This window comes from Myotis daubentonii, chromosome 8 (genome assembly GCF_963259705.1).
Source record: "Myotis daubentonii chromosome 8, mMyoDau2.1, whole genome shotgun sequence".
In the NCBI taxonomy this organism is placed as follows: Eukaryota; Metazoa; Chordata; class Mammalia; order Chiroptera; family Vespertilionidae; genus Myotis; species Myotis daubentonii.
Genome location: NC_081847.1, coordinates 3,967,571 through 3,990,399, shown reverse-complemented (window position 1 = coordinate 3,990,399; position 22,829 = coordinate 3,967,571). Strand labels below are relative to the sequence as shown.

Genomic DNA, 22,829 nt, shown 5'->3' with positions numbered 1-22,829 from the left:
TTTTTACAATATCCTGTTATACATAATCCTATCTAATAGAAGAGAAACATGGTAATTAGCCGTAACTTCGCTACCCTTCCCATTGGCTAATCAGGGAGATATGCAAATTAACTGCCAACCAAGATGGCGGCCGGCAGCCAGGCAGCTGAAGCGAACATGAACATGGGGCTTGCTTACTCCAATAATGGAGGAAGTCAACGTTCCCTGCCTGCCACAGCTCAGCTCTGAGCTCCAGATGAAACAATGTTGCAATTATAGAACCTAAACAAACCCCAGAAACCTGCTTTCAGCCAGCGCGGCCTCAGAGCTTAGAGCGGCCAGTGATGGCAACAGAGTTTCAATTATAGAATCTAAACAAACCCAGGTACCTGTTTTCAGCCCGCAACGGCCTCAGGGCTGGAGCCTGCTCTCAGCTCCAGTGACAGCTATAGAAGATAAATTAATCCCAGAATTAAAAAAAAAGAAAAAAGGAGAGGCTGGGAGCTTCAGTCACCCACCAGCCTGAAAACAGCCCTCAGCCCCTCACCCAGACTGGCCAGGCACCCCAGTGGGGACCCCCACCCTGAAGGGTGTGTGACCAGCTGCAAATAGCCATCATCCCATCATCCAGGCTGGCCAGGCACTCCAGTGGGGACCCCCACCCTGATCCGGGACACCCTTCAGGGCAAACCAGCCGGCCCCCACCCGTGCACCAGGCCTCTATCCTATATAGTAAATGGGTAATATGGAAACTGACCCTAACAGCAGAGCGACTGTGAATGACTGGTCACTATGACACACACTGACCACCAGGGGGCAGATGCTCAATGCAGGAGCTGCCCTCTGGTGGTCAGGGCGCTCTCACATGAGAGGAGCTCTGCTCAGCCACAAGCCAGGCTAATGGCTGCCAGTACAGTGGTGGTGGTGGGAGCCTCTTCTGCCTCCTCAGCAGCGCTAAGGATGTCCGACTGCAGTTTAGGCCTGCTCCCCGCTGGCAAGTGGACATCCCCCGAGGGCTGCCGGGCTGCCAGAGGGATGTCTGATTGCCATCTTAGGCCCAATCCCCTGGGGAGCGGGCCTAAGCCAGCAGGTGGTCATCCCCTGAGGGGTCCCAGACTGCAAGAGGGCACAGGCCGGGCTGAGGGACCCCCCTCCCCCCCCCCGAGTGCACAAATGTTTGTGCATTGGGCCTCTAGTCCTATATAATAAAAGCCTAATGTGCAAATCGACTGAACGGTGGAACAACCAGTTGCTATGACGCACACTGACCACCAGGGGGCAGCTCCTGCATTGAGCTGCCCCTGGTAGTCAATGTGCTCCCACAGTGGGAGCACCGCTTAGCCAGAAGCTGGGCTCACGGCTGGCGAGTGCAGAGGCGGTGGCAGGAGCCTTCTCCCACCTCTGCTGCAGGCAGGTGGTAAGGAGCAAGGGGTACCAGACTGTGAAAGCCCTGGACTGCAAGAGGGATGTCTGACTGCCAGCTTACACTCCATCCCCCAGCCAGCAGGGAGGCATCCCCCAAGGGGTCCCGGACTATGAGAGGGAACAGGCCACGCTGAGGGACCCCCCCCCCCCAGTGCACGAATCTCGTGCACCAGGCCTCTAGTTATTAATAACGAACTACAATGTTTTCTAATGACTGATACTATAATCATGTTACATTCATTTCCCTTACACGCCTTATGCACAGGTGCACCATTTCTCTCCACTAATACCAGCAGCAAATATTTTAGCAGCCGATCGCCACGTCATTAGTCTTGTACTGACTTGTTTAGTGTGCGCAACAGGAAATATTTCACTTTCAGAGAACAAGAAAAATAGGTTTATTTGTTTGACGCTTATTAATCTGTGCAGTTATTCAGTGTCTGTTAAGTCAATGTTCAAGAAAAAATACTAATTTTTATTAAAATGTTCTATTATTTTATGTTAACAATGATTCATTTATTTCAGCCCTTTGTAGTCAGCATGTCTCTATCGAAATAAACCTACATTTCTATGAAAATTGAAGCTTTTGTTTTTTTGTGGCCACATAAACCTTTTTATTTGGCCCGTGTCAGCCTTTGAGTTTGACATGGTTGTTCTAGAACCTTCCGCACTCCTGGAAGCAGAAGTGGTCCCTCGCACACAGCAAGCCTTGGCTGAGCGTTCCCTTCTCTCCTCAGCACAGTGTGGTCTCAGTTAAGCTGCTCTCCAAGCACCAAGGAACAGCGCCAGCCCAGGCGGCAAGCAGGGCCTTTCCTTTCTCTGACCTAGACTTGCGGCTTTTGCCCCGTTTCCCTGGTGACCAAGTCTTGGTGCAAACTCTCCGTGGGTGGAGAAGATGAGTCTTGGCCACGGAGAGCAACCTTGCTCTTCAACAACCCCTGGGAATGGAGCCAGGCCCCCAAAGAAGTCTCCCTGAATCCCCACTCGGCTGCCTGGCCAGGGCTGGTCTGAGCAGGTCAGCCGTTGTGTCTGAAGGACGCCACCTGGTGGGCAGCAGGGAGGCATGTGGTGAAGAGCGGGCGGAGCTGGTCCTGGGACCCTGGCACTATCCGTGAGACCACCGGCCGAAGGCGGGAGGCCGGGGCCCAGCATGTCACCTGCAGGAGGACCCGGGGTAGCTGTGCTGACAGAGCAAAGCCAAGTTCAGGGGTTTCTGGGCCCAAGGGGACAGTGTCGGGGTGGCATCTGTCCTCAGACCAAGGCCTGAAACCAGGATTGATGTGTGCTGCTCGGACAGAGCCAGGGAGAGCCCTGCCTGACCAAGGAGAGTGAGGCGGTCAGAGGACCCAGAGCAAAGACACCACTTGCGGACGATATGTGTGTGTGTGCACATGCCATGAGATGTGTATGTGAGTGTGTGCACACATGAGTGCATGTGCCTGTGTGTGAGTATGTGCACATAAGTGCATGAGTGTGTATGCATGCGTAAGTGTGCATGCATGCGTGAGCATGAGTGTGTGTGTACACAAGAGTGTGTGCGTACATGAGTGTATGTGCTTTTAAGCATGTGTGTGGGCACATAAGTCTGTGAGTTTGTGTGCACATGAGTGGGTGTGAGTGTGTTTGCATGAGTGTGTGCATATGAGCGTGTGTGAGTATGAGTGCACATGAACGGGTGTGAGTGTGTTTGCATGAGTGTGTGCATATGAGCGTGTGTGAGTATGTGTGCACATGAGCGTGTGTGTGCTTCCTCTCCGGAGGCCACCACCCCGCAACCCTAGGCTTGCACGGACCTACATGCCTGTGTAAGGGAAGTCTTACCTCCTCCGGCTGCGGCAGGAGTCCTTGCCCCACCTTCGCCCTCAGTGGGGAGGCCCAGTTATCTCCGTCTTTTATTGCTTTTTAAGAACTGCCTTGTTAATATGTGTTACTGATTTTTAGAGAGAGGAGGGGAGGGGGGGAGGAGGGGGAGAGAAACATTGATGTGACGGAGAGCATTGCTGGGCTGCCTCCTGCGCACCCCTAGGGGGGTGGAGGCCCCCGGGGGCAGGCGCTCTGCTCGGGGATGGAGTGGTGGTCTTCAGGTTTGCTTTGTCTTCGAGTCGAGTTCAAACTTTTATATTTTCTCAAAAAAGAAGTCCGTGTTATTAAGGTTTCCCACTGAGTCACCAATGAAGTAAATAACAAAACGTTAAGAAAACTCACATTTTTATCTTAAATTTGCCGAAGGTGCGTCTGTTTTCTTGAGGATTTTCCCCTGAGGCAGCTCTTGAGTGGGTCTATCAGCTCTTCTATGCTCCGTCCCCAGAGGCGGGCTCCTGCTCCTGCCTTCGCGCCCCCCCCCCCCCCCAGCTCTCCGCCTTGTCCTGCTGTGCCGCTCCCCTCCCTGCGGCTGTTTCAAGGATCAAACATTCAAAGTGAAGGCTTTGCGATGGCCCCACCTCGGCCCAGTTCCCTGGGCTTGGCCATGTGATAGTCTCACCGTTGTTACGGTTTTTAAATAGCCTCTGAATGCAGCTTCGATTCCCACCTGGCCCCGTGGTTACTTCAGAATGTTTTTAAAATTCTCTAAGTGGCAGCACGCAATTGTAACTGCGTTATTCCGATGCGAGGCCCGCCCGATTCTGCGTAGTGGAATTCTTTCAGGTTTTCACTGCGGTCCATTTCGTTCCGAAGTGTGATCCGGGCCCCGGGGCTCCGACGCAAAGCTGCACCTTCCGAAGGCACGTTCCCCGTGGGTGCCGTGTCTAAGGCGGCTCCGTGCCAGCCCTGCTCTGAGGTCGTCGCTGCGGTTCCCCTCGGAGCGACCAACTGTCCCAGGAGCAGGAGGCCGGGGCTATGCTCCCTCTGGGCACATCCAAACGTGCCCCTGGCCTTCCCGCACGGATGACAACTCAGCCGCACAAACGTATTGGGTCCCCACCTTTCTTCCCTCAAAGTCCCGTACACTCTGCCGGGTGCTGGCCGTGGTCTCCCTGAGGCTGATGGCGGTCAGGAGCGTCTGCGCCAGGGCCTTGGCCGTCGTCCCTCAGCGGAGGCTGTGTCCCTGCCGGCCCCCGGCTCCCGCAGAGCCGCGCCCTTGGAGTATGATGTGCTGTCCTTCCCTGGTGCCTGAGCTGCTCAGCTAGTCCCCAGCACTGGCTGCCCCCGGTGCTGGGCGCGTGGACGGAGCGCGAGCTGAGGCCTGGGTGTGTGATGGGGGAGCGTGGCCCCCGCTCCGCCGCCGCTGACCGTCCTCTCCCTCCTCCCTCCTCCAGATCCGGTCCGACAAAGACAACGACATCCCCATCCGGTACAGCATCACGGGCGTGGGCGCCGACCAGCCGCCCATGGAGGTCTTCAGCATCGACTCCATGTCCGGCCGCATGTGCGTCACCCGGCCCATGGACCGGGAGGAGCGGGCCTCCTACCACGTGAGTGTCCACCTCGGGTCCGCGCTGCGCAGGGTCTCACCGCTGAGCCGCTCAGCGCCCACGGGCAGGCACCGCGCCCCGGTCTCCACTCGGGGTCGGGGAGCCCGAGAACTTGCACTTGTACCTCCTTCCCAGGTGGTCAAGGAGGTCACGGTCCGCGTCCACGTGGCCGCCCAGGTGCTGGTGGGTCCGGTGGGTGGGGTCACGGGGCTGCACACTCCGGCCCTGGGCTCCAGCCACTGAGCGCCACCCGGCCTCCTCCCCCCCGCCCCCCTCACCCCCACCACCACCACCTCCCCCACGCCACCTCCCTGCTGCCGCCTCTGAGCCGGGCTGGGGCAGCGAGAAAATGCAGGCGCAGGCCTTCCTTAAAGGGCCGCCTCCTTTCCTCTGGGGCCTCACTGAACTGACAGGGTGGCTACAAGGCGGGCAGCTGGGCACGGTAGGAGCAGTGACCTGGCGGTGCCCGCCCTGCCACTCCACCCCTCTGGCCTCCTTCTCCCTCCCAGAGGCACGGCCCCTCGAGGGCGCCTCGTTTGGGGCCTACAGGGATGCTCAGCCAGTACGTGGGCCCCGTGCATATCTGAGTGAGCGAGAGAGGAAGGGGAGGGCGCAAAGGCTTGTCCCTCGTCCCAAGCAATAGCGACTCCAGGTCTCTGCCAGCCGGGCCCAGCATCCCCTCCATCATGGCCAGGGGCCCCGCCCCGAGGTCTCCGTCCCTGGTCAGCCGGCGCCTCGGGCCTGACTGCACTTCTCTCCTTTCTGGCTGAGCCCATGGCTCCGGTGAACCTTAGCCCACTCCCGGCTGGGTCTCCCAGGCCTGACCTCCCAGTAGCAGGACTTAGGGTCCAGCCTCAGGTTGGCCAGGGCTTTTCTTCAGCCATTGTAGGTGGACGTGCACTTGCTGTTGGTGCAGGGCTGAGCGGAGCAGGGGTCCCAGGTGGCCTCAGCACTGGGCCTCTGTCAGCCCCAGCTCCTGCCCATCACCTGATCCATCCTCCTGCGGACCCCCCCTCCCACGACCTCCCTGCCCCCCCTTCCTGCCTCCCCCACCTTCCCGGCTTCCCTCACCTCCCCCCTCCCATGGCCTCCCCCCTCCCACAGCCCCCCCGCGTCCCTCCCCCACGCCCCCCGCCTCCCTGCCACCCCTACTCCCACCTCCCCCGCCTCCCATGCCTCCCTGCCCCTCGCGGCCCCCCCTCCACAGAAGAGGGAACCGAGGCTCAGAGAAGCTTTGGGATGTGTTCCACTCCCACCCCCACCCCCCCAGCCTGTCTCCGGGGGGGCCAGAGCTATAACATCCCTGCCCCAGCGTCTCAGGTCCCAGGGATCTTGCTGTCGCTGCTCCCCGAGGCAAACAGTCCGAGTGTCCCCCAGAGGCGCTCAGGCCCTGACCCACCTGTGCTGCTTTCCAGCTCCGAGCCCACGCCGTGGACATGAACGGCAACAAGGTGGAGAACCCCATCGACCTGTACATCTACGTCATCGACATGAACGACAACCGTCCGGAGTTCCTCAACCAGGTCTACAACGGCTCCGTGGACGAGGGCTCCAAGCCAGGTGAGCCCCAGGCTGCGGCTGGGACGGGAGGGGCCGAGGGGCCCATTGGATGAGCTCATCTGGCAGATGTTCACTGAGCACCACTCAGGCGACGCTGCATGGGGGCGGGGCCTCGCGGTCCAGACGGGGACAGAGAAAAAATGAGCCAAACCGAGTGCATGGAGCCATCGCAGTGATGAGGAGGCTCAGACGGGGACCCTGTAGGTCAGGGAGGGCCCCTCCTCGGAGCTGACATGTGGGACAAGAGCTGGCGGGTGAGAAGGAGCAGGAGGCAGAGAAGGGCTGGGACCGTGCAGAGCTGGAGGGAGGCTGGGGAAGGAGAAGGCACGTGCTAAGGTCCTGGGGCGGCGTGAGGTCAGAGAGCAGCCCTGCCACTCGCAGTCTCGGGGACCACGCTGTGGGTTTCACTCCAACCACAGGAAGCCGTGGAGGCCAGACCTCCCCGCCCAGAGAGGTGAGCCAAGCCTGAGCCTCGGTCCCCTTGGCGCGGACCCCGGAGCCCCTCACCCTGCAGATCTAACCCAGCATCAGTGATGACCATCACTGGCACGTTCCCGCTCCTGCTAAGCCAGTGGCCTGTGTGGTCTCTGGATCTGTAACTACCAAGGAGTGGGCCCCGCCCCCCTTAGCACAGATGAGACTCAAGGTTCGAGAGGGAAAATGAGCAGCCCAGACGCGGTGCAGCTGCGGGTCACAACCCCAAGCCCAGGACCAGCGAAGCGTCGGGGGCAGGTCACACGGGGGAGGGGGGGGCGGGCCTGGTTGGGCAGACAAGAGGCCCAGGTGGTGTCTGCAGGCGCCCAGGTTTGAGAAGCACGGCCCGCTCTGCCGCCTCCGATGGGGAGGGGTCGGACAGGGGTCTGAGCCAAGTGCCACCCATGAGGCCCGTGGGGCTGCCAGGAGCAGCCACTAAAATACAGGCTGCCGGTTGCATGTGGAGTTCAGATAAACACCGAGTCATTGTCACCTGTAAGCTGGCCCCGTGCGGCACTTGGAACAGAATTGCAGTAACACCGTGTCCCGCGTTCATCTGGACTCTGCTGTCCACGAGCTCTGATCCCGGGAGGGCTCTAGGCCAGGCCGCCTCCCCGCTGCCCCCTCCGCTCCGCCGCCCCCTCTGGGGCGGGGAGGACAAACATTTATCATCACTGCGCTGCCGCTGCCGGAGGCGGTTGTCACAGCGTCTCGGGGCTGCTGTTTCACAGGTGAATTGTGTTTTCGACTGATTGTCTCAGAATCCTGAGGTGAGGGCCAGCCTGGGGTCAGCGAAGGGAACAGGATGTGGCATTATTTCTGCCACAACCTTGGGTGGCTGGTCCCTGCAGTCCCTGAGGGGCAGGGGCAGGCGGTGGGTGGGCAAACGAGCTGCAAGACAAAGAAAGCGGAGGAGGGCTGCCAGCAGCCCCTCTTCCAGAAGCTGGGGGGGGGGGGGGGGTGTCGGGCTCGAGGTGCTCGCTTGCTAACAGGTGTGCTGGGGCCCAGGGCATCCCTAAAGGTGCCTGGATTTTCTATCGCAAATCAAACCTCCCTTGTCTTATTGTAAAACAAACTGATGGCGGAAGTCTTCCCCGTCGTGCTTCTGGCTCTCCTCGCTAGGATAGCAGAGGCAGACATCGCTGTGTCTGCTCCCGGAGCCCTGAGCAGCCCTGAGCCTGGGATGGAGTGATCCGCCCCCCGCCCGCGGACCCTGAGACGGGCTGCTTTTCCCACTCCCTCCTGTGCCTTTGGGGCTGTGTTGGACTAAATGTGACTGACATTCAGAGCCCAGAGGGACCCTGAGTCCGTCTCCGGTCCCAGAACAGCCCTCACTGCTGGCCCAGCTCCACGTCCTCACTCACGCTGGTCAGGGCAAGGGCCGACGTCCCAACAGAGCCCAGCATGGCCTCTGGAGCCCCGAGACTCCCAGGGCCTGGATCAGGCCCCCGTTTCTTCCCTGTCAACGTAAGTTCCAACCCCAGGCTCACCCGGGTCTGTGCACAGTACAGAGGAACCCGCCAGGAAAGGGTGGTCCTGGAGGCCAGGCTGGCAAGGGCTCCAGGTGGCTCCCACGGGAAACCAGGGGAGGGTGTGAAGGACTGACTCGGCTCCGAAGAGCCTTTCCAGGGCTTGGGGTGCTCGTCTGGGGACATCAGCAAGCCCACATGGGGCTGCCCACCCCGTGTTCTTTCCCACCCTAAGCCCCTCCATTTTACTGTTGTGCCCAGATTTCAAATTTCCCAAGACCTCCAGGGAGCCAGTCAGTCCGATGCAAAAGCAAAGAGTCATTTATTTTCAAACCTAGGTTTGGCTCCCCTGCCACACTCACCGATGCAACGGTAAGCTCCAGTGGCCGAGAGAGAGAGAGAGAGGCCTGATGGGACAGGGGGTTTTATAGGGGGGTGGAGTGAGGGCAGGAGAGGGGACTGTGGGCCCCGCCGATTGGCCAGGCGCGAGTCAGGTCATCTCTATGGCGCGCACGTCCCTTGATTGTCATTGGTTAGTTTAAAGAAATCCTGGGCGTGGCCAGCAGGGGCCTGGGCTTCCGGGAAGAAGGCACTCTCCTGAGCACATGGCAGCCGCCCCAAAAATGGAGGACCCAGGGCAAGATGGAGGGCGCAGTCCTAGCCCCCCGCAGGGCGAGCTGAGCCCGGGCTCCAGGGGCCAGTCCGGTTGCTGGGGGTCCAGTAGATCGACCAGTTCCAGCCCAGGCAGGAAGTCCACGTCCTCCGTCTTGTTCCCAGGGGCATCGGCGATCGCCTCCTCCTCCATCTCCTCGGGCGAGGGCATGCGCCCCGCCCCGCCGCCGCTGCTGCCGCGTGGGTCCGGTCCGGGGGCGGCGGGCGGGTGGCAGCCTGCGCCGGGCTCCCGCCGTGGGCTGGGGAGTCGGTGCCCGAGGCCGCCAGCAGCGTGGTCAGGCCCCGAGACGACTCGCCCTTTCATTACAAACTCCTCTTTGGTGTAGCTGGATCAGACAGGCTCAAAGGGTGCGGAAGGCCTGGGATGGGCCTGTCCCTTTCAGGACCGATGTGCTTGGTGGTCTGGGGTCAAGAGCGCCCTCCTTCCGACCACAGCCTTAGGTCTCTTTGTAAGCAGATAGCCAAGGCCCCCTGGGTGACCCCTGAAAAGGGAACACATTGGCTGAGTAACGGGGAAGCCTGAGGTGGGAGCCTCAGGCGTGGAGACCGGGGTGGAGGGCGTTGTCTGGAGTCCTGGCCACTGTTTGACCGTCTCCTCTGTGTGGGTTTGTTCTTGGGGAGGCTTCCTCTTCTGTGGCCTCAAATCTTTGGATGTTAAAACAGTAAAGTCACCTCTGGGCCCGGCCTGGGCACCATTGTATCCCAAACAACTGTTTGCAGAATCCTATCTAATAAAAGAGAAAAATGGTAATTGGCGTACGACGATACCCTTTTCATTGGCTAATCAGGGCTATATGCAAATTAACTGCCAACTAAGATTGGCAGTTAACTGCCAACAAGATGGCGGTTAATTTGCATATGTAGGCACAATGCAGGGAGGCAAAAGGGAAAGCAGGAAGAAGCCCCCTGCCACTGACAGTGATCGGAAACCCAGGGGGGAGCTAAGAGCTGGGGGGCAGGGCAAAGGCGGCCCTAGGGCCGCCTTTGCCCTGCCCCCTAGCCATGATCAGAGAATCAGGTGCCTTTTCCGCCCTGGCCAGTGATAGCAGGAAGTAGGGGTGGAGCCAGCGATGGGAGCTGGGCACGGTCGAAGCTGGCAGTCCCAGGAGCTAGGGGCCCCTTGCCTGGGCCTAAAGCGAAGCCCACAATCGCGGGGCCGCTGCAGCTGCGGGTCCCCGCTGCCCGGGCCGGACGCCTAGGCCAGAGGTGTTAGGCCTGGGCAGGGGCGGAGCCTGCAACCGCGGGGAGCTGGGGGTCCCCTGCCCAGGCCTGACACCTCTGCCGGAGGCCTCAGGCCTGGTCAAGGGGCCGATCCGGTGATTGGTGATCGGAGGGTGATGAGGGTCAACTCCTCTGGCTGAGGCATCAGGCCTGGGCGGGGGGCTGAGCCGGGGATTGGGGGGATATGATGGTCCCCTTGCCCAGGCCTGAAGCCTGGGTCAGAGGCATCAGGCTTGGGCGGGGGGTGGAGCAAGCGATCAGAGGGAGATGGGGGTCCCCTGCCCAGGCATGATTCCTGGGCCAGAGGCCTCAGGCCTGGGAGGGGGCCAGAGCCAGTGATCGGGGGGAGATGGGGGTCCCCTGTCCAAGCCTGACACCTCTGGCGGAGGCGTCAGGCCTGGGCAAGGGGCCGATCAGGCGATCGGAGGGTGATGGGGGTCTACGCCTCTGGCCGAGGCATCAGGCCTAGGCTGGGGGCAGAACCAGTGATGGGGGGAAATGAGGGTCCCCTGCCCAAGGGGTCGATCCTGCAATTGGAGGGTGATGGGGGTCAACGCCTGAGGGCTCCCAGTATGTGAGAGGGGGCCGGCTGGGCTGAGGGACACTCCCCCCCCCACACACACACACACACACACACACCCAGTGCACGAATTTCGTGCACCGGGCCCCTAGTTAACAATAAAACACATGTTGTGACTCCCAGTGACACAACGTTACCAGATCTGCACCAATAGGGACGCCTTCCCGCCATGGATGGTCCTGTCCCCTCCCTTTCTCGTAGACGCCCATCGCCTTTGTCTCTTCGTTGGAGCTATTCGGGCTTTTGCCCGAATTAATGGCTTCAGAATAGCTGCTCTTCTTGACGTCAGTGAGTGCTGTTGCCTCCCCCTCGGAGAGGCCTTTTGCTGTAGCTTGGCACTGAGTACAGGCTAGCGGATGGGACCTGATGCACACCTGGCCATGCTCACCGTCAGGCCCGCGAGGCAGCGGAGTCTGGGGGGTTACCCGGAGCCTCCACTCCCATGTGGAGGGAGGGGGGCCTCTGCCAGGCCTGCAGCAGCCGGCACCTGGCCCGCGCCCGTCCTGCGACTCCCTGAGTCACACACTCCCTGCCACACTGCCCAGCAGCCAGCTTTCCAGAAAATGAGCTCCCAGCGCTCAGGGCAGACCTCAAGCAGTGCCTCCCACCAGACCCGCCTCCCCGCCAGCCACACAGCGCACGCTCCGGCCCTTCTCCTGGGGAGGTCCCGGTGGCGTCCCTGTGGCTCCCCGCCCAGCCCAGCCCAGACCAGTTTCTCGAGCTTCCTGAGAAAAGATGCCTTCGTGTTACCTTTTCTAAAAGGGCTCTAAGTGGAATTCCTGCTTCTCTCACCCCTTATAACTGTGTGAGGTTGTGTGCTTTAAATTTTTTAATTAATGTCACTTTGAAATATTAAATAGCAGAGAAACCTACAAGCAGCAAATGAAGTCCAAGAAACCTTCATCCATATACCTCCGGTTCTGCGCTTAAATAGATTATTCTATTAGTGAGCCCATTTATTTATTAATTTATTTCCGGGCTGGCGGAGGACCCCCGAGATGAGCACACGGCCCCATGCACAGATGGCGCGCACACTCGGAAGTCGTCTGAATATTAAGAATTTAAATCTTTAGCCTCAGTGATTTGAGCAGAAAGCCAATTATGGGGCTGAATTAGTTTTCAAATTAAACTGCAATTTGAGGCTTGTGAAATTAATCCTTTAAGGCGCCTGGCAGTACCTACAGGAGCCCCTCGGAGGCCCAGCCCGGCCTCCTTCGTCTGCGGCGTGACTGATAAAGTCCGGAGCCAGCGCCCCGGCGGGCAGAGCACTCCGTGTCCACGTCCTGTCTCACCTGCTGAGAAAGACTCCCCGTCTCCTTCCCCTGCGCAGAGGCTGAGGGCTCCCGGGGCGGGCACCTCCCGCTTCCCAGCCCAGACCGCCGGGCGGCCTGGCTGCGGAGACCGCACTTGCTACCACGCGCCCCTTCCTCAGCAGAGCGCGTGCAGGGCCCTGCACAAATCATTCAGGTGGCCTGGCACTGCCCACCGAGGCCTGTGGCATCCGGGAGCTGGGGGCTCGTGGCTGTGTGTGGACTCAGACCCACCAGCTGAAGAAGGCGAGGGGCCAGGAGGGGACCTTGGTGCCAGGGTCACGACTGCCCAGACACAGCCACCCTGCTCAGACCCCGGTGCCCAGCCCCCAGGGGCTCTTCCGCTCTCCCCGTGGCCCCATGAGGGACACCTGGCTTCCAGAGGAGGAGCCCCTGGCTCTGAGCGGCTCGGGGGCAGGTGAGCCGGGTCCTGGGAGAGACAGAGCCGGGATCTGACCGGATGGAGCACCCAGCCCCTCTCCAGTCTCTGAGGCCACAGAAAGGCCTGCCTGCCGCCGGGCTTTGCTGGCGGCATGAGCCCGCCTCAGCCCCAGCCACTCCCTGTGGTGGTGGAATGGAAACCCCAAAATCATGTCCACCCGGAACCTCAGATGGGACCTTTTTCAGAAAAAGGGTCTTTGCAGATGAAACTAGTTAAGATGGGGCCAATAGGGTGGGCCTGAGCCCCCGTGGCTGTGTCCATATGAGAAGAGGCGATTAGGACGCTGATACCGAGGAGATGGCCATGCGAGGACAGGTGCAACCGCAAGGCAAGGACCACAAAGACGGCCACCAGCAGAGGAGGCCACACCCAGCCCTGTCCTGCGGGGATGTGAAGCGGGCCCATCATAGGAGTTCAGTAAACAGGTGTTGAGGACTCACCCATTGCTGCCCCCAGGGGCGCCAGGGCACGACAGTCTGTGACCTGCTCCTTGGGGCGGCGAAGTCCTACATGTGGGTTTGCAGGTGGGCACATTGGAAGAGCGTTTGGACACAGACGGCCAAACTGCGCCAGGACCTGAGGCTATGGGTCAGGTCTCCACCAGTAGGTCCCATCATTATTTTAAAATTCTATTTGCTCATCCGGTACGTGCAACATGCCTTCCCTTCATCTCTTTGATGACTAACAAAGTTGATTGTAAAAAGCAAAAACAGAGGGGGGAAGGCGTGAAGTGGGCTCTGTGGCTGGGATGCGGGCCGGAGGCGTGTCCAGGGGCAGCACCCTAGAAAGGCTCCAGTGAGCGCACACTGGTTACCGTGAGTGTGCTTTACTTTGCAACCAGAAAAGAATGATCAAAAGTATGCCCTTTGGTTTTTAGAAATCAGATTTCCGAGCTTAGCCAAGAAGGCGGACGCCCAGATCTAAGACAGTGTTGTGATGAGCCTGGAACGGAGGGCGGGTCTTGTTACCAGCCAGTCGTCTGGGCCTCCAGGTGGGAATGACCTCTTTTTGACTGTCTACATAAGCCCTTATTTCACTCTCATTTCTAGAAAGCTTACAATAAAGGATTCTGGGTTGTCCATTATTTTCTTTCACCCCATTGTTTTCTGGCACCCATCATTTCTACGGAGGCCTGGTTTTAAGGCCTATAGTTCCATTAAAAGTTTTATGCCATTTTAAAAATTCTCCAGCTGCTTTTAAATTTATCTTTTTTAATTCAATTTATTGGGATGGCATTGGTAAATAGGTCACACAGGTTTTAGGTGTAGATTTCTACATTACAAGATCTGCATATTGCACTGTGTGCCCAACATCCAAAGTCACCTTTTTATCTTTGGTTTTAGCAGTTTGACTGTGATGGGACTTGCTGTGTTTTCTTCATCTTTATCCCACTTAGAATGTTTAGTGCTTCTCCAATCTGTGGCTTGATGTCTCCTTTGGGAATTTTTCCACCGACATCCCCACAAATATTGTGTCTGCCCCATTCTTTCTCTTTGGTCCTTCTAGGACTCCAATTACACATTCGGTGGACCTGCTCACGTCTCAAGTTTCTTATGCTGAGTTTCTTATGCTTTTGTCCGGATGTTCTCTTTGGTGCATCTTCCAGTTCATTAATTCTCTCTTTAGTTACATTTAATCTGCTTTTACATCTATTCACAGTCTGATTTCAATACTTTTTCAAATATAAATTTTCTGTTTTATTTCTTTATAGTTTCTAGTTCTGAAAAAGAAATTCCATCTCATCCTTTTAATTCCTTGAACATATTAAGCTGAGATGTGTTTGTTTTCAAGCCTGCTCCATCAGCTGCCTCTTCCAGGCTGGCCATTGCCTGCTTTCCTCTCTGTTGTCAGTGGGTTTGGGTGCTTGTACACCTAGTGAGTTAGGTGCTGCCTCTTGTGTAGGAAGAATTGCAGAGATCATTTGAGTTCTGTAGGATGTCAGCTATCTCCATGGAAATTTACACTAATAATCTCTTAACCTAAGCTACCTCTGTTAGAGCCTATTTACTCCCAGGTCACACTCACTCCTGGGTGCTGCCCTTCAGGGTCCAGCCCTAGGACCAGAGAGTTCTCTGGAGACTTTCCTCCTGGGCAACCCTAAGCGCAGGTCGTTTACTCCTGTTCTTATACATCTGCTGAATGTTCGATGTAGCTCTTCAGCTGTCAGCAGCCAACTCCAGAATCAGCAAGTCTTCTAAGAAAAGATGGCTCCAGGTACTTATCTTTTATCTGCATTACTTGGTGGCTCTTTAATGCCTTTAAGCAGGTGTTTTTATTTTACACTAGAGGCCTGGTGCACGAATTCGTGCACCAGAGGGGTCCCTTGGCCTGGCCTGCAGGATCAGGCTGAAACAGGCTCTCCAACATCCCCTGAGGGGTCCCAGATTGTGAGAGGGCGTAGGCCAGGCCAAGGGACCCCACCGGTGCACAATCGGGCCCGGGGAGGGATGCAGGAGGGCTCCAGGGCATGTCCGGCCCCGTGTCACTCATTCCCGATCTACCAGACCCCAGCAGCAAGCTAACCTACTAGTCGGAGCATCTGCCCACTGGTGGTCAGTGCATTTCATAGTGACCGGTCGACTGTCTTCCCCCTGGTGGTCAGTGCACGTTATAGCAAGCGGCTGAGCAGCCTTAGGATATCATTAGCATACTAGAGGCCCGGTGCATGAATTTGTGCACGAGTGGGGTTCCTCAGCCTGGCCTGTGGGGTTGGGCTGAAACCGGCTCTCCAACATCCCCTGAGGAGTCCTGGATTGCAAGAGGGCACAGGCCAGGCTGAGGGACTCCACGGGTGCATGATCAGGGCCAGGGAGGAATACGGGAGGTTGGCCAGCCAGGGAGGGACCGCGGGAGGGCTCCAGGGCATGTCTGGCCCGTCTTGCTCAGTCCTGATCGGCCAGACCCCAGCAGCAAGCTAACCTACCGGTTGGAGCATCTGCCCCCTGGTGGTCAGTGCACATCATAGTGATTGGTCGACCAGTCAACTGTCTGTCCCCTGGTGGTCAGTGCATGTCATAGCGAGCAGTTGAGCAGCCTTAGCATATCATTATTACTCTTTGATTGGTTGAATGGACGACTGGACACTTAGCATATTAGGCTTTTATTATATAAGATTACACTTTGGTTGGTTGACCAGATGACCGAACACTTAGCATATTAGGCATTTATTATATAGGATTTTACCTAGCTTTTCTGGTTTTCCTTGGGAGAAGATTGGTTTAAAAACATAGCCCACCATTTGCTAAAAAAAGAACTTCCTGGATTTTTTAAAAAATACTTAATTTCCCTCTGGGGAAATTCTGCTGATAATTAAATTCATTAAAGTTGGGTTTACACACAATTCTTTGAGAATATATTCTTTGCATGAAATAAGTGGGAGAGGTACTTGGAGAACTTTTTTCGAGGGTTCTCAGATCACAGACATTCATTTTTCCCCTAGAAGACACTTCATAAAGATGTGTTAAAGAATGAATGAATGAATGAATGAATGAATATCCTAGTGGGTGCAACATTTTGGTCTAATTACAACCAATCCTATACAAAATCCAATGAATGAATTAGCCTTCTTACTGTCCACCCTCCAACCACCAATACTTCTGACTTCTAACAGTCTGTTTTCTGTACATGTCTGAAAAGCACAAACTTGATCACTCATTCCCCTGATGAAAATACAATACTGGCTTCCCTATGATCTTAGAATAAAGTCCAGAATCCTCACCATGGGCCCCACCATCTTCGACTCCATCACATGCCTCTGTTCCACAAACATGCAGAGCTCTTCTCTGCCCCAAGGCCCTGCCCCGCTGCCCAGGGTCCTCCTTCCCTCCCACCCCACCCCCGCATCTCTCAGAGAGGCCTTCCGGGTTCCTCTCGAGTTCCCCTTCTCACCTAGCTCCATCTGCGCATGCGGACTGTCTTGGTCCTAGTTGGCAGTGACGCATCTCTCTCCTCTCTCCCTCCCCAGCACGTGAACAGCAGGACACGGTGTGTCGGTCATTCTCACTGCGATGACCTGAGCACAGAGCCTGCTGTCCACCCCCAGCAAGTCCTCAGTCGGTAACAGGGGCGAGTAACCCCAAACAATGGAATGTTATTCTGCCATGAAAAGGAAGGAAACTTGAAAACACTCAGCTTGGTGAAAAAGCCAGACACAAGGCCACAGAGTGCAGGGTTTTGTTTATGGGAAGTGTCCAGAAGAGGCAAATCCCTAGAGACAGAAAGCAGGTCAGTGGTTGCCAGGGGCCAGGGAACAGGAGGGGGCTGACTGGTAAGGGATGCAGATTTCTCTCGGATGATGGCAATGCCCCAGAATTAGATTCTAGACAGTTGCACAACTGTGAATAAACAAACCCCCTGACTTGTGTATTTTTAAAGTGTGAGTTTTATTGTATATGACTTATCTATAATAATAAAAGCATAATATGCTAATTAGACCAAACAGCCAAATGACCTTCCGGACGTCCTTCCGGATGACCTTCCAGATGAAGCCAGGATCTGCGATCGACCAGTGATGTCTGTCCTGAGTGAGCAGGTGTAGCAGCGGCCCTTATGCAAACCTTTCCCTCTGAGCAGCTCTCTCTGTTCCAGGCACCTACGTGATGACAGTCACGGCCAATGATGCCGACGACAGCACCACGGCTAACGGGATGGTGCGGTACCGGATCCTGACCCAGACCCCACAGAGCCCGTCCCAGAACATGTTCACCATCAACAGCGAGACGGGGGACATTGTGACCGTGGCCGCCGGCCTGGACCGAGAGGTGAGGTGGGCACCGTGGCCTGGGGAGAGACTGACTCAGCTCTGGTTGTGTCCCCTGAGCCCCCTGCTCCATAGAGGACATCAGAGCTCCAGCGTGACCTCTCCAGTGGGACACAGTCCAGAGACACCGGGATGCTGGCCCAGGATGCGTGTCCTGGGTGCCTGGGATAGACCCAGGATGACATGACCTGGGTGCCCGGGACAGACCCAGGATGACATGTCCTGGGTGCCCGGGACAGACCCAGGATGGGTGTCCTGGGTGCCCGGGACAGACCCAGGATGGGTGTCCTGGGTGCCCGGGACAGACCCAGGATGGGTGTCCTGGGTGCCCGGGACAGACCCAGGATGGGTGTCCTGGGTGCCCGGGACAGACCCAGGATGGGTGTCCTGGGTGCCCGGGACAGACCCAGGATGGGTGTCCTGGGTGCCCGGGACAGACCCAGGATGGGTGTCCTGGGTGCCCGGGACAGACCCAGGATGGGTGTCCTGGGTGCCCGGGACAGACCCAGGATGGGTGTCCTGGGTGCCCGGGACAGACCCAGGATGGGTGTCCTGGGTGCCCGGGCCAGACCCAGGATGGGTGTCCTGGGTGCCTGGGACAGACCCAGGATGACATGTCCTGGGTGCCTGGGACAGGCCCAGCATGTGTGTCCTGCTGGCGCGTGTGGTTTGGATGGCAGTGGGGACCCCAAGTGCCGTGAGCCTAGACCTTAGATTCGGCAAACCAGCCGGGTCTTGTCTCAGCACGTTGTCACCCCCGTGCCTGTCAAATCAACACCAGTGGAAGTGCCAGGTTGTGGCATGGAGAGTGCCACCGCCCCTGCCCTCGGAAGTGCCGGGAGGTCAGGCAGCCACAGGGAAGGTCATTGTGCCGCCTGGTGGCTCAGCAGGAGGTAGGGCGTCCCCAGTTGCCTCTCAGGGCCGTGGGCACCCAGAGGCTGCCTCCAGACCAGGCACCTGCCTCTGTGCAGTGGGCGCAGCCTCGCCTGCCTCCTGGGCTCCGCAGGATGGACAGAGGCCCTGCGGCCCGGCCAGGACTGGCAAGGACGGTGTGGGTGGGGCTTCATGGGGAAGGTGGGCCGGGACCCTGGTCTCAGGGGGCCTCAACCAGTCCAGGCACCTCCATCTCGTGCCTGGAGGCCCCACCACCCTCCGGGTGGCCACCAGGTGCCTGCTCTGCCCCATGAGGCCTGCAGGAGCCGGTCAGGAGCCCAGCCTGGCTTCTGGAAGTCTGTTGTCATTAGCGGGGAGGGGGGAGGCGGGGGAAGGGGTGTCCTGTGATCTGACACAGTGAGGTCCACCCACACACTAAGCAAACCAAACACCATGCCCACACTCCCCAACTCAGGCGGCCTGCCTGCCCTGGGGAGAGGCTAGAGCGACACCCCTTTCTCCAGCCGGCACCTGGCCCGGGGCAGGTGGGGTCGGCCATCCGCCAAGGCGCCTCTCTGAGAAGCCTGGCTTGCTCCGCGCCTCCCCCTCGGTGCACCGGGGGACCCCTGCGGAGGTGAAGCTAGATGGTGCCGACGGGCGACAAGGTCCCTGAGAGCCAGCTCTGCTGACCAGGGAGACGGGCAAGCAGGGGCACAGCAGGCAGGCCCTCCAGACATCAGGGCTGATCGTATGGCTGGCGCCGCGCCGGCCCAGCTGTCACCCAAGACAGGATCCTGCCCGCGCGGGGAGCTGTTTGCCGGCAGCTACCGAAGGAGCCCTCCCGGAAAATGACCCTGGGCGAGCTGCAGAGGGCCAGCCTCGGAGGTGGCCGGCAGTGCCTGGCTGCGGTGGCTCGGGGAGCCTCAGCTTCCCGCCAGGAAGGGCTGGTGTGGGCAGTTTCTCCCAAGACCCGCTCGTGGGCTGTGGCTGCACAACCGACTGGCCAGGGCGCTTCCTCCTCTGTGGGAGCACCAACCCTGCGTGGCAGCCCTCTGCGGGCACCGGGCACCGAGTGGCTCCCTGCTGGGCAGGGGGGGTCCAGGAAGGGCAGAGCCCACCCCTCCTGGTAGCAGAGCCTGTGAGGGCAGCACTTCTGCGTGACTGAAATGTCGGCAGCGGCTTGGACGACACGCACGCCGTTCCAGTCTCTTGTGCAGAGGGAGGTGCCCTCTGGGAGCCCGTTCATCCGCCCGGCTCGCTAATGAGGGTCCGGGCCTGAGAAGATGGGGTGTGGCGGGCGGGTTCCACTCACGCTGAGGGTAGCTTTGCTCGGATGGCCCAGCGGTGTGAGGTGCACGGAGCCCCGCAGCCCAGGCCACTTCCTGGCTGTGGGTGGAGTCCATCCCACCCTGACGACCTCCGCCCGACCTCTGTCTTCGTGTGTGTGTGTGTGTGTGTGTGTGTGTGCACGCGCGCGTGTGTGTGTCTGTGTGTGTCTGTGTGTGTGTGCACGCGCGCAGTGTGTGTGTGTGTGTGTGTGTGTTTGTGTGCACGCGCGCGCGCGTATGGGTCTGTGTGTGTCCATGTGTGTGTGCGCGCGCGCAGTGTGTATGCGTGCACAGTGTGTGTGTGCGCGCGCGCAGTGTGTGTGTGTGTGTGTGTGTGTGTGTGTGCGCGCGCGCGCGGACCCCATCTTCATTGACCTGAAACTCCCTCCCAAACTAGGGGGCCGATGGATTCTCTCAGGGTCCCTGGGTTTCCTGATGTGTTTTCAAGACGGTCCAGCCTACGTCTTCATGAGAGGGGGCGGCCGGGGGCCTAACACAGCTCTGCCCGGGGCTGCTGGGCATCGTGCGGACGCAGTGACCGGCACGCGGTGCAGACCCAGGGAGCGTTCTTAGGTGACAAGACCACTGGCCCTTTGCTCTGTGAGCAGCGTCATGGCGGCCACGCAGGACATTCTGACTGTCTTCCCAGGACGCGACTCCGTGAGCCCTGCGCGGGCACGGCACCGTCCGGGGGAGGCGGGCCAGCGTTCCTCGGAGGCCGAGCTGTGACGCAGTTTTGCGGGTCCCGCTCTCAGACCCCAGCGCAGTGTTGTGGTCTCAGAGAGGAAAGTTAACAGTTAAGACAACTTTGCCACCAGCAACCTCATTTGCATATTCATCCCTGGAGTCTTGCTTGTCCCCCAAAATAGAGAAGAGGAAGAAGGAGAAAACTGAGCAAAGCGCTAGCATCACTTCCCTGCCGCCGCCGGAGGGTCTCCGGGCACAAGGGGGCCTCCCTGGCGTGGGGGCGTGGGGACACCGGCTGGCGCCCGCACCGACGCAGAGGCCTGTCCACGCACGGCGTGCGGGCGCCTCTCTGGGAAGCCTCGGGGCCACGCTCTTGGCCACACCAGGGCGCTGAGCCATGCAGCGGGGCGCCCCGACAGCGCAGCTGCCTTCCAGCCACCCCTGCTGGGTTTCTCCTCATCCCAGAAGCAGCACATTGAGGCAGGACAGGCGGAGAAGCCCAGAGGCAACGAGGGCCTCCCCCCCCCGCCCCACTGCCCTCCAGCACAGCAGGCCCATCCCGCCCAGGCTTACGCTGGCACACGTGCAGCCGGGCGCTCGCGCCCATCACAACCGCCCCGGCTGCTGCTTTCCCGTCGCGGGTGCGGGTGACTCCGACAGCCCCCTCTGCGGGCCTTCCGCTGTCCTCCGTCCTGTTGGCATGTGAGTCCCAGAGCCGGCCCGGGGACGACGGGAGTGGGGACGGGTCGGAGGTCCGGGAGGCTGTGCAGGGAGGGGCGCGGGGCAGTCAGGAAATCGGGGTCAGGGGACCAGGATGGCGTTTTTATTGTTCGCTGCATCTACGACTCCAAGTTCTGTGTGAAACACTTATTTCACAAGCTGCTTTTAAAAAGTCACCGGTAAACCCAACTTACCGCTTTCTTACTTGGAATTTCTGTTTCATTGAAAGAGCTCTTGAAGCCTGGTTGAGGCCGAGGCCACATCAAAGGCCAGTGTGAGTGCGACAGCCACTCTGCACACGACCCCTCCCGAGGGTGGAGCCGATGATGCACATGTGCACACGTGTGTGTTTGTATACGCGCGTGTGCACACATGTGGGTACATTGCCTTTGTGCGTGCGCATGTGTGTACGAGCCGTGTCTCCCGAAGGTGTGCAGGCAGGGTGCTCATCGGGCTGGCGGTGCTGAGGAGGTCCGGTGGGTGTCACCCGCAGCGGGACCTCTGGGGGTGAGGGGACTCCCCTTCCTGGCTCCGCGCGGCCCGTGCCTGAGCTCACAGTGCCATGCGCCCGCGACCGGCGCCCAGAGCGCCGAAGGAGGAAGCGGGCCTGTGCCTCTATGCACAGCACAAGCCAGGGTCTCGGCCAGAATCCAGAGTCCCAGACCCCGCGGCCCCTGAGGGATGGAGGGGAGACCTCAAAGAGCCCCGGGCTCGGGCCTGGAAGGTTCTCCCCTGGCTGCCGGCCCTCAGGCCTCAGCCGCCCCCAAGGCGAGCCCGCGTGGCCCTGCGGCCGGCCTGGCTGGACCGGCCTTCGCTCCCTGTGAGGATGGAGGGTGTTCTGCAGCGGGACCTCCAAGGCCAGCGCAGGACAGGGACACGCACGCCGGGCCACAGGGACCGTTCAGTAGTCACTAGAGGGGCATCAGCGACTACCGAGTGAAACTCGCTTCCTCGTGCGCTTGACTCACCCTTGAAACCGGAACCCTGCCCTGGCTCCAGGCCTGTCATCCCCCGGGACCTCCGGCCCCTGCGCTGCACCCCGGCCACCTGGCTGCCTCTGGTCCTGCCAAGGAGACCCTCACGCTGTGCTCCCTGCCCGGGCTCCACGGCGCCCTCCTGCTCCGTGGCCCCAGGCTCTCCTGAGCCTTCGGGAGCCCTCCCCGCCTCCGGCACCTGCCAGAGTGTGTGCTCTGAGGGGCAGGTGCTTCTAGAGCAGCGGTTCTCAACCTGTGGGTCACGGCCCCTTTGGCGGTCGAACGACCCTTTCACAGGGGTCGCCTAAGACCATCCTGCATATCAGATATTTACATGACGATTCCTAACAGTAGCAACAGTACAGTTATGAAGTAGCAACGAAAATAATTTTATGTTTGGGTCACAACATGAGGAACTGTATTTAAAGGGCCAGAAGGTGGAGAACCACTGCTCGAGAGGAAACTCAGCCGGCCTTTCTCCTGGGTCTCCCAGGGAGCGTTCTCATCACTGTGAGGTTTGCGGTCCACGCGTCTGGCGGTCAGCATGGTGGGCGGTGTGTGTAAATGCCTCGCGCTGGGCTGCACGAGGGACCTGACGCCCCCACCCCCCTCAGACGCAGCCAGAAGCACACAGGGACCTGGCTTTGGGAGCCCTGAGCATCCTGGTCCCAACCTCTCTGGGGCTTCCAGACGCCGGCTCCCTGACAGCCACCACTCACCGTCTCCCAGGAAGAAAGAAGCCCTCGCAGGAGAGCCACATGCCCCTTAAAGGAAAATTAAAGTGTAAAATAAAAGGCCCTGTCTCTGCTGCTGGTTCCCGGTGTGAGTCTCTGCCCCAGGGGACGGAGCCGGCAAAGTCACCCCAGAGCCCGTCGCAGGCCATTCACCGGTCACTGCTGTCCAGGCCCCTCGCGGGCACGCCGGCTGCAGGCGACCTTTTCCC

The 22,829-nt window shown here is 59.2% G+C and overlaps 1 protein-coding gene across 1 annotated transcript in view; it reads left to right on the top strand.

Moving 5' to 3' along the window:
• The window catches only part of CDH4 (cadherin 4), a 341,583-nt gene that overhangs the window by 288,576 nt on the left and 30,178 nt on the right, over positions 1 to 22,829 (top strand). The window contains exons 5-7 of the mRNA XM_059705157.1: positions 4,662 to 4,817; positions 6,233 to 6,377; positions 17,133 to 17,305. Of these exons, the coding sequence (XP_059561140.1) occupies positions 4,662 to 4,817; positions 6,233 to 6,377; positions 17,133 to 17,305 (474 nt within the window). The remainder of the gene's footprint in view (positions 1 to 4,661; positions 4,818 to 6,232; positions 6,378 to 17,132; positions 17,306 to 22,829) is intronic.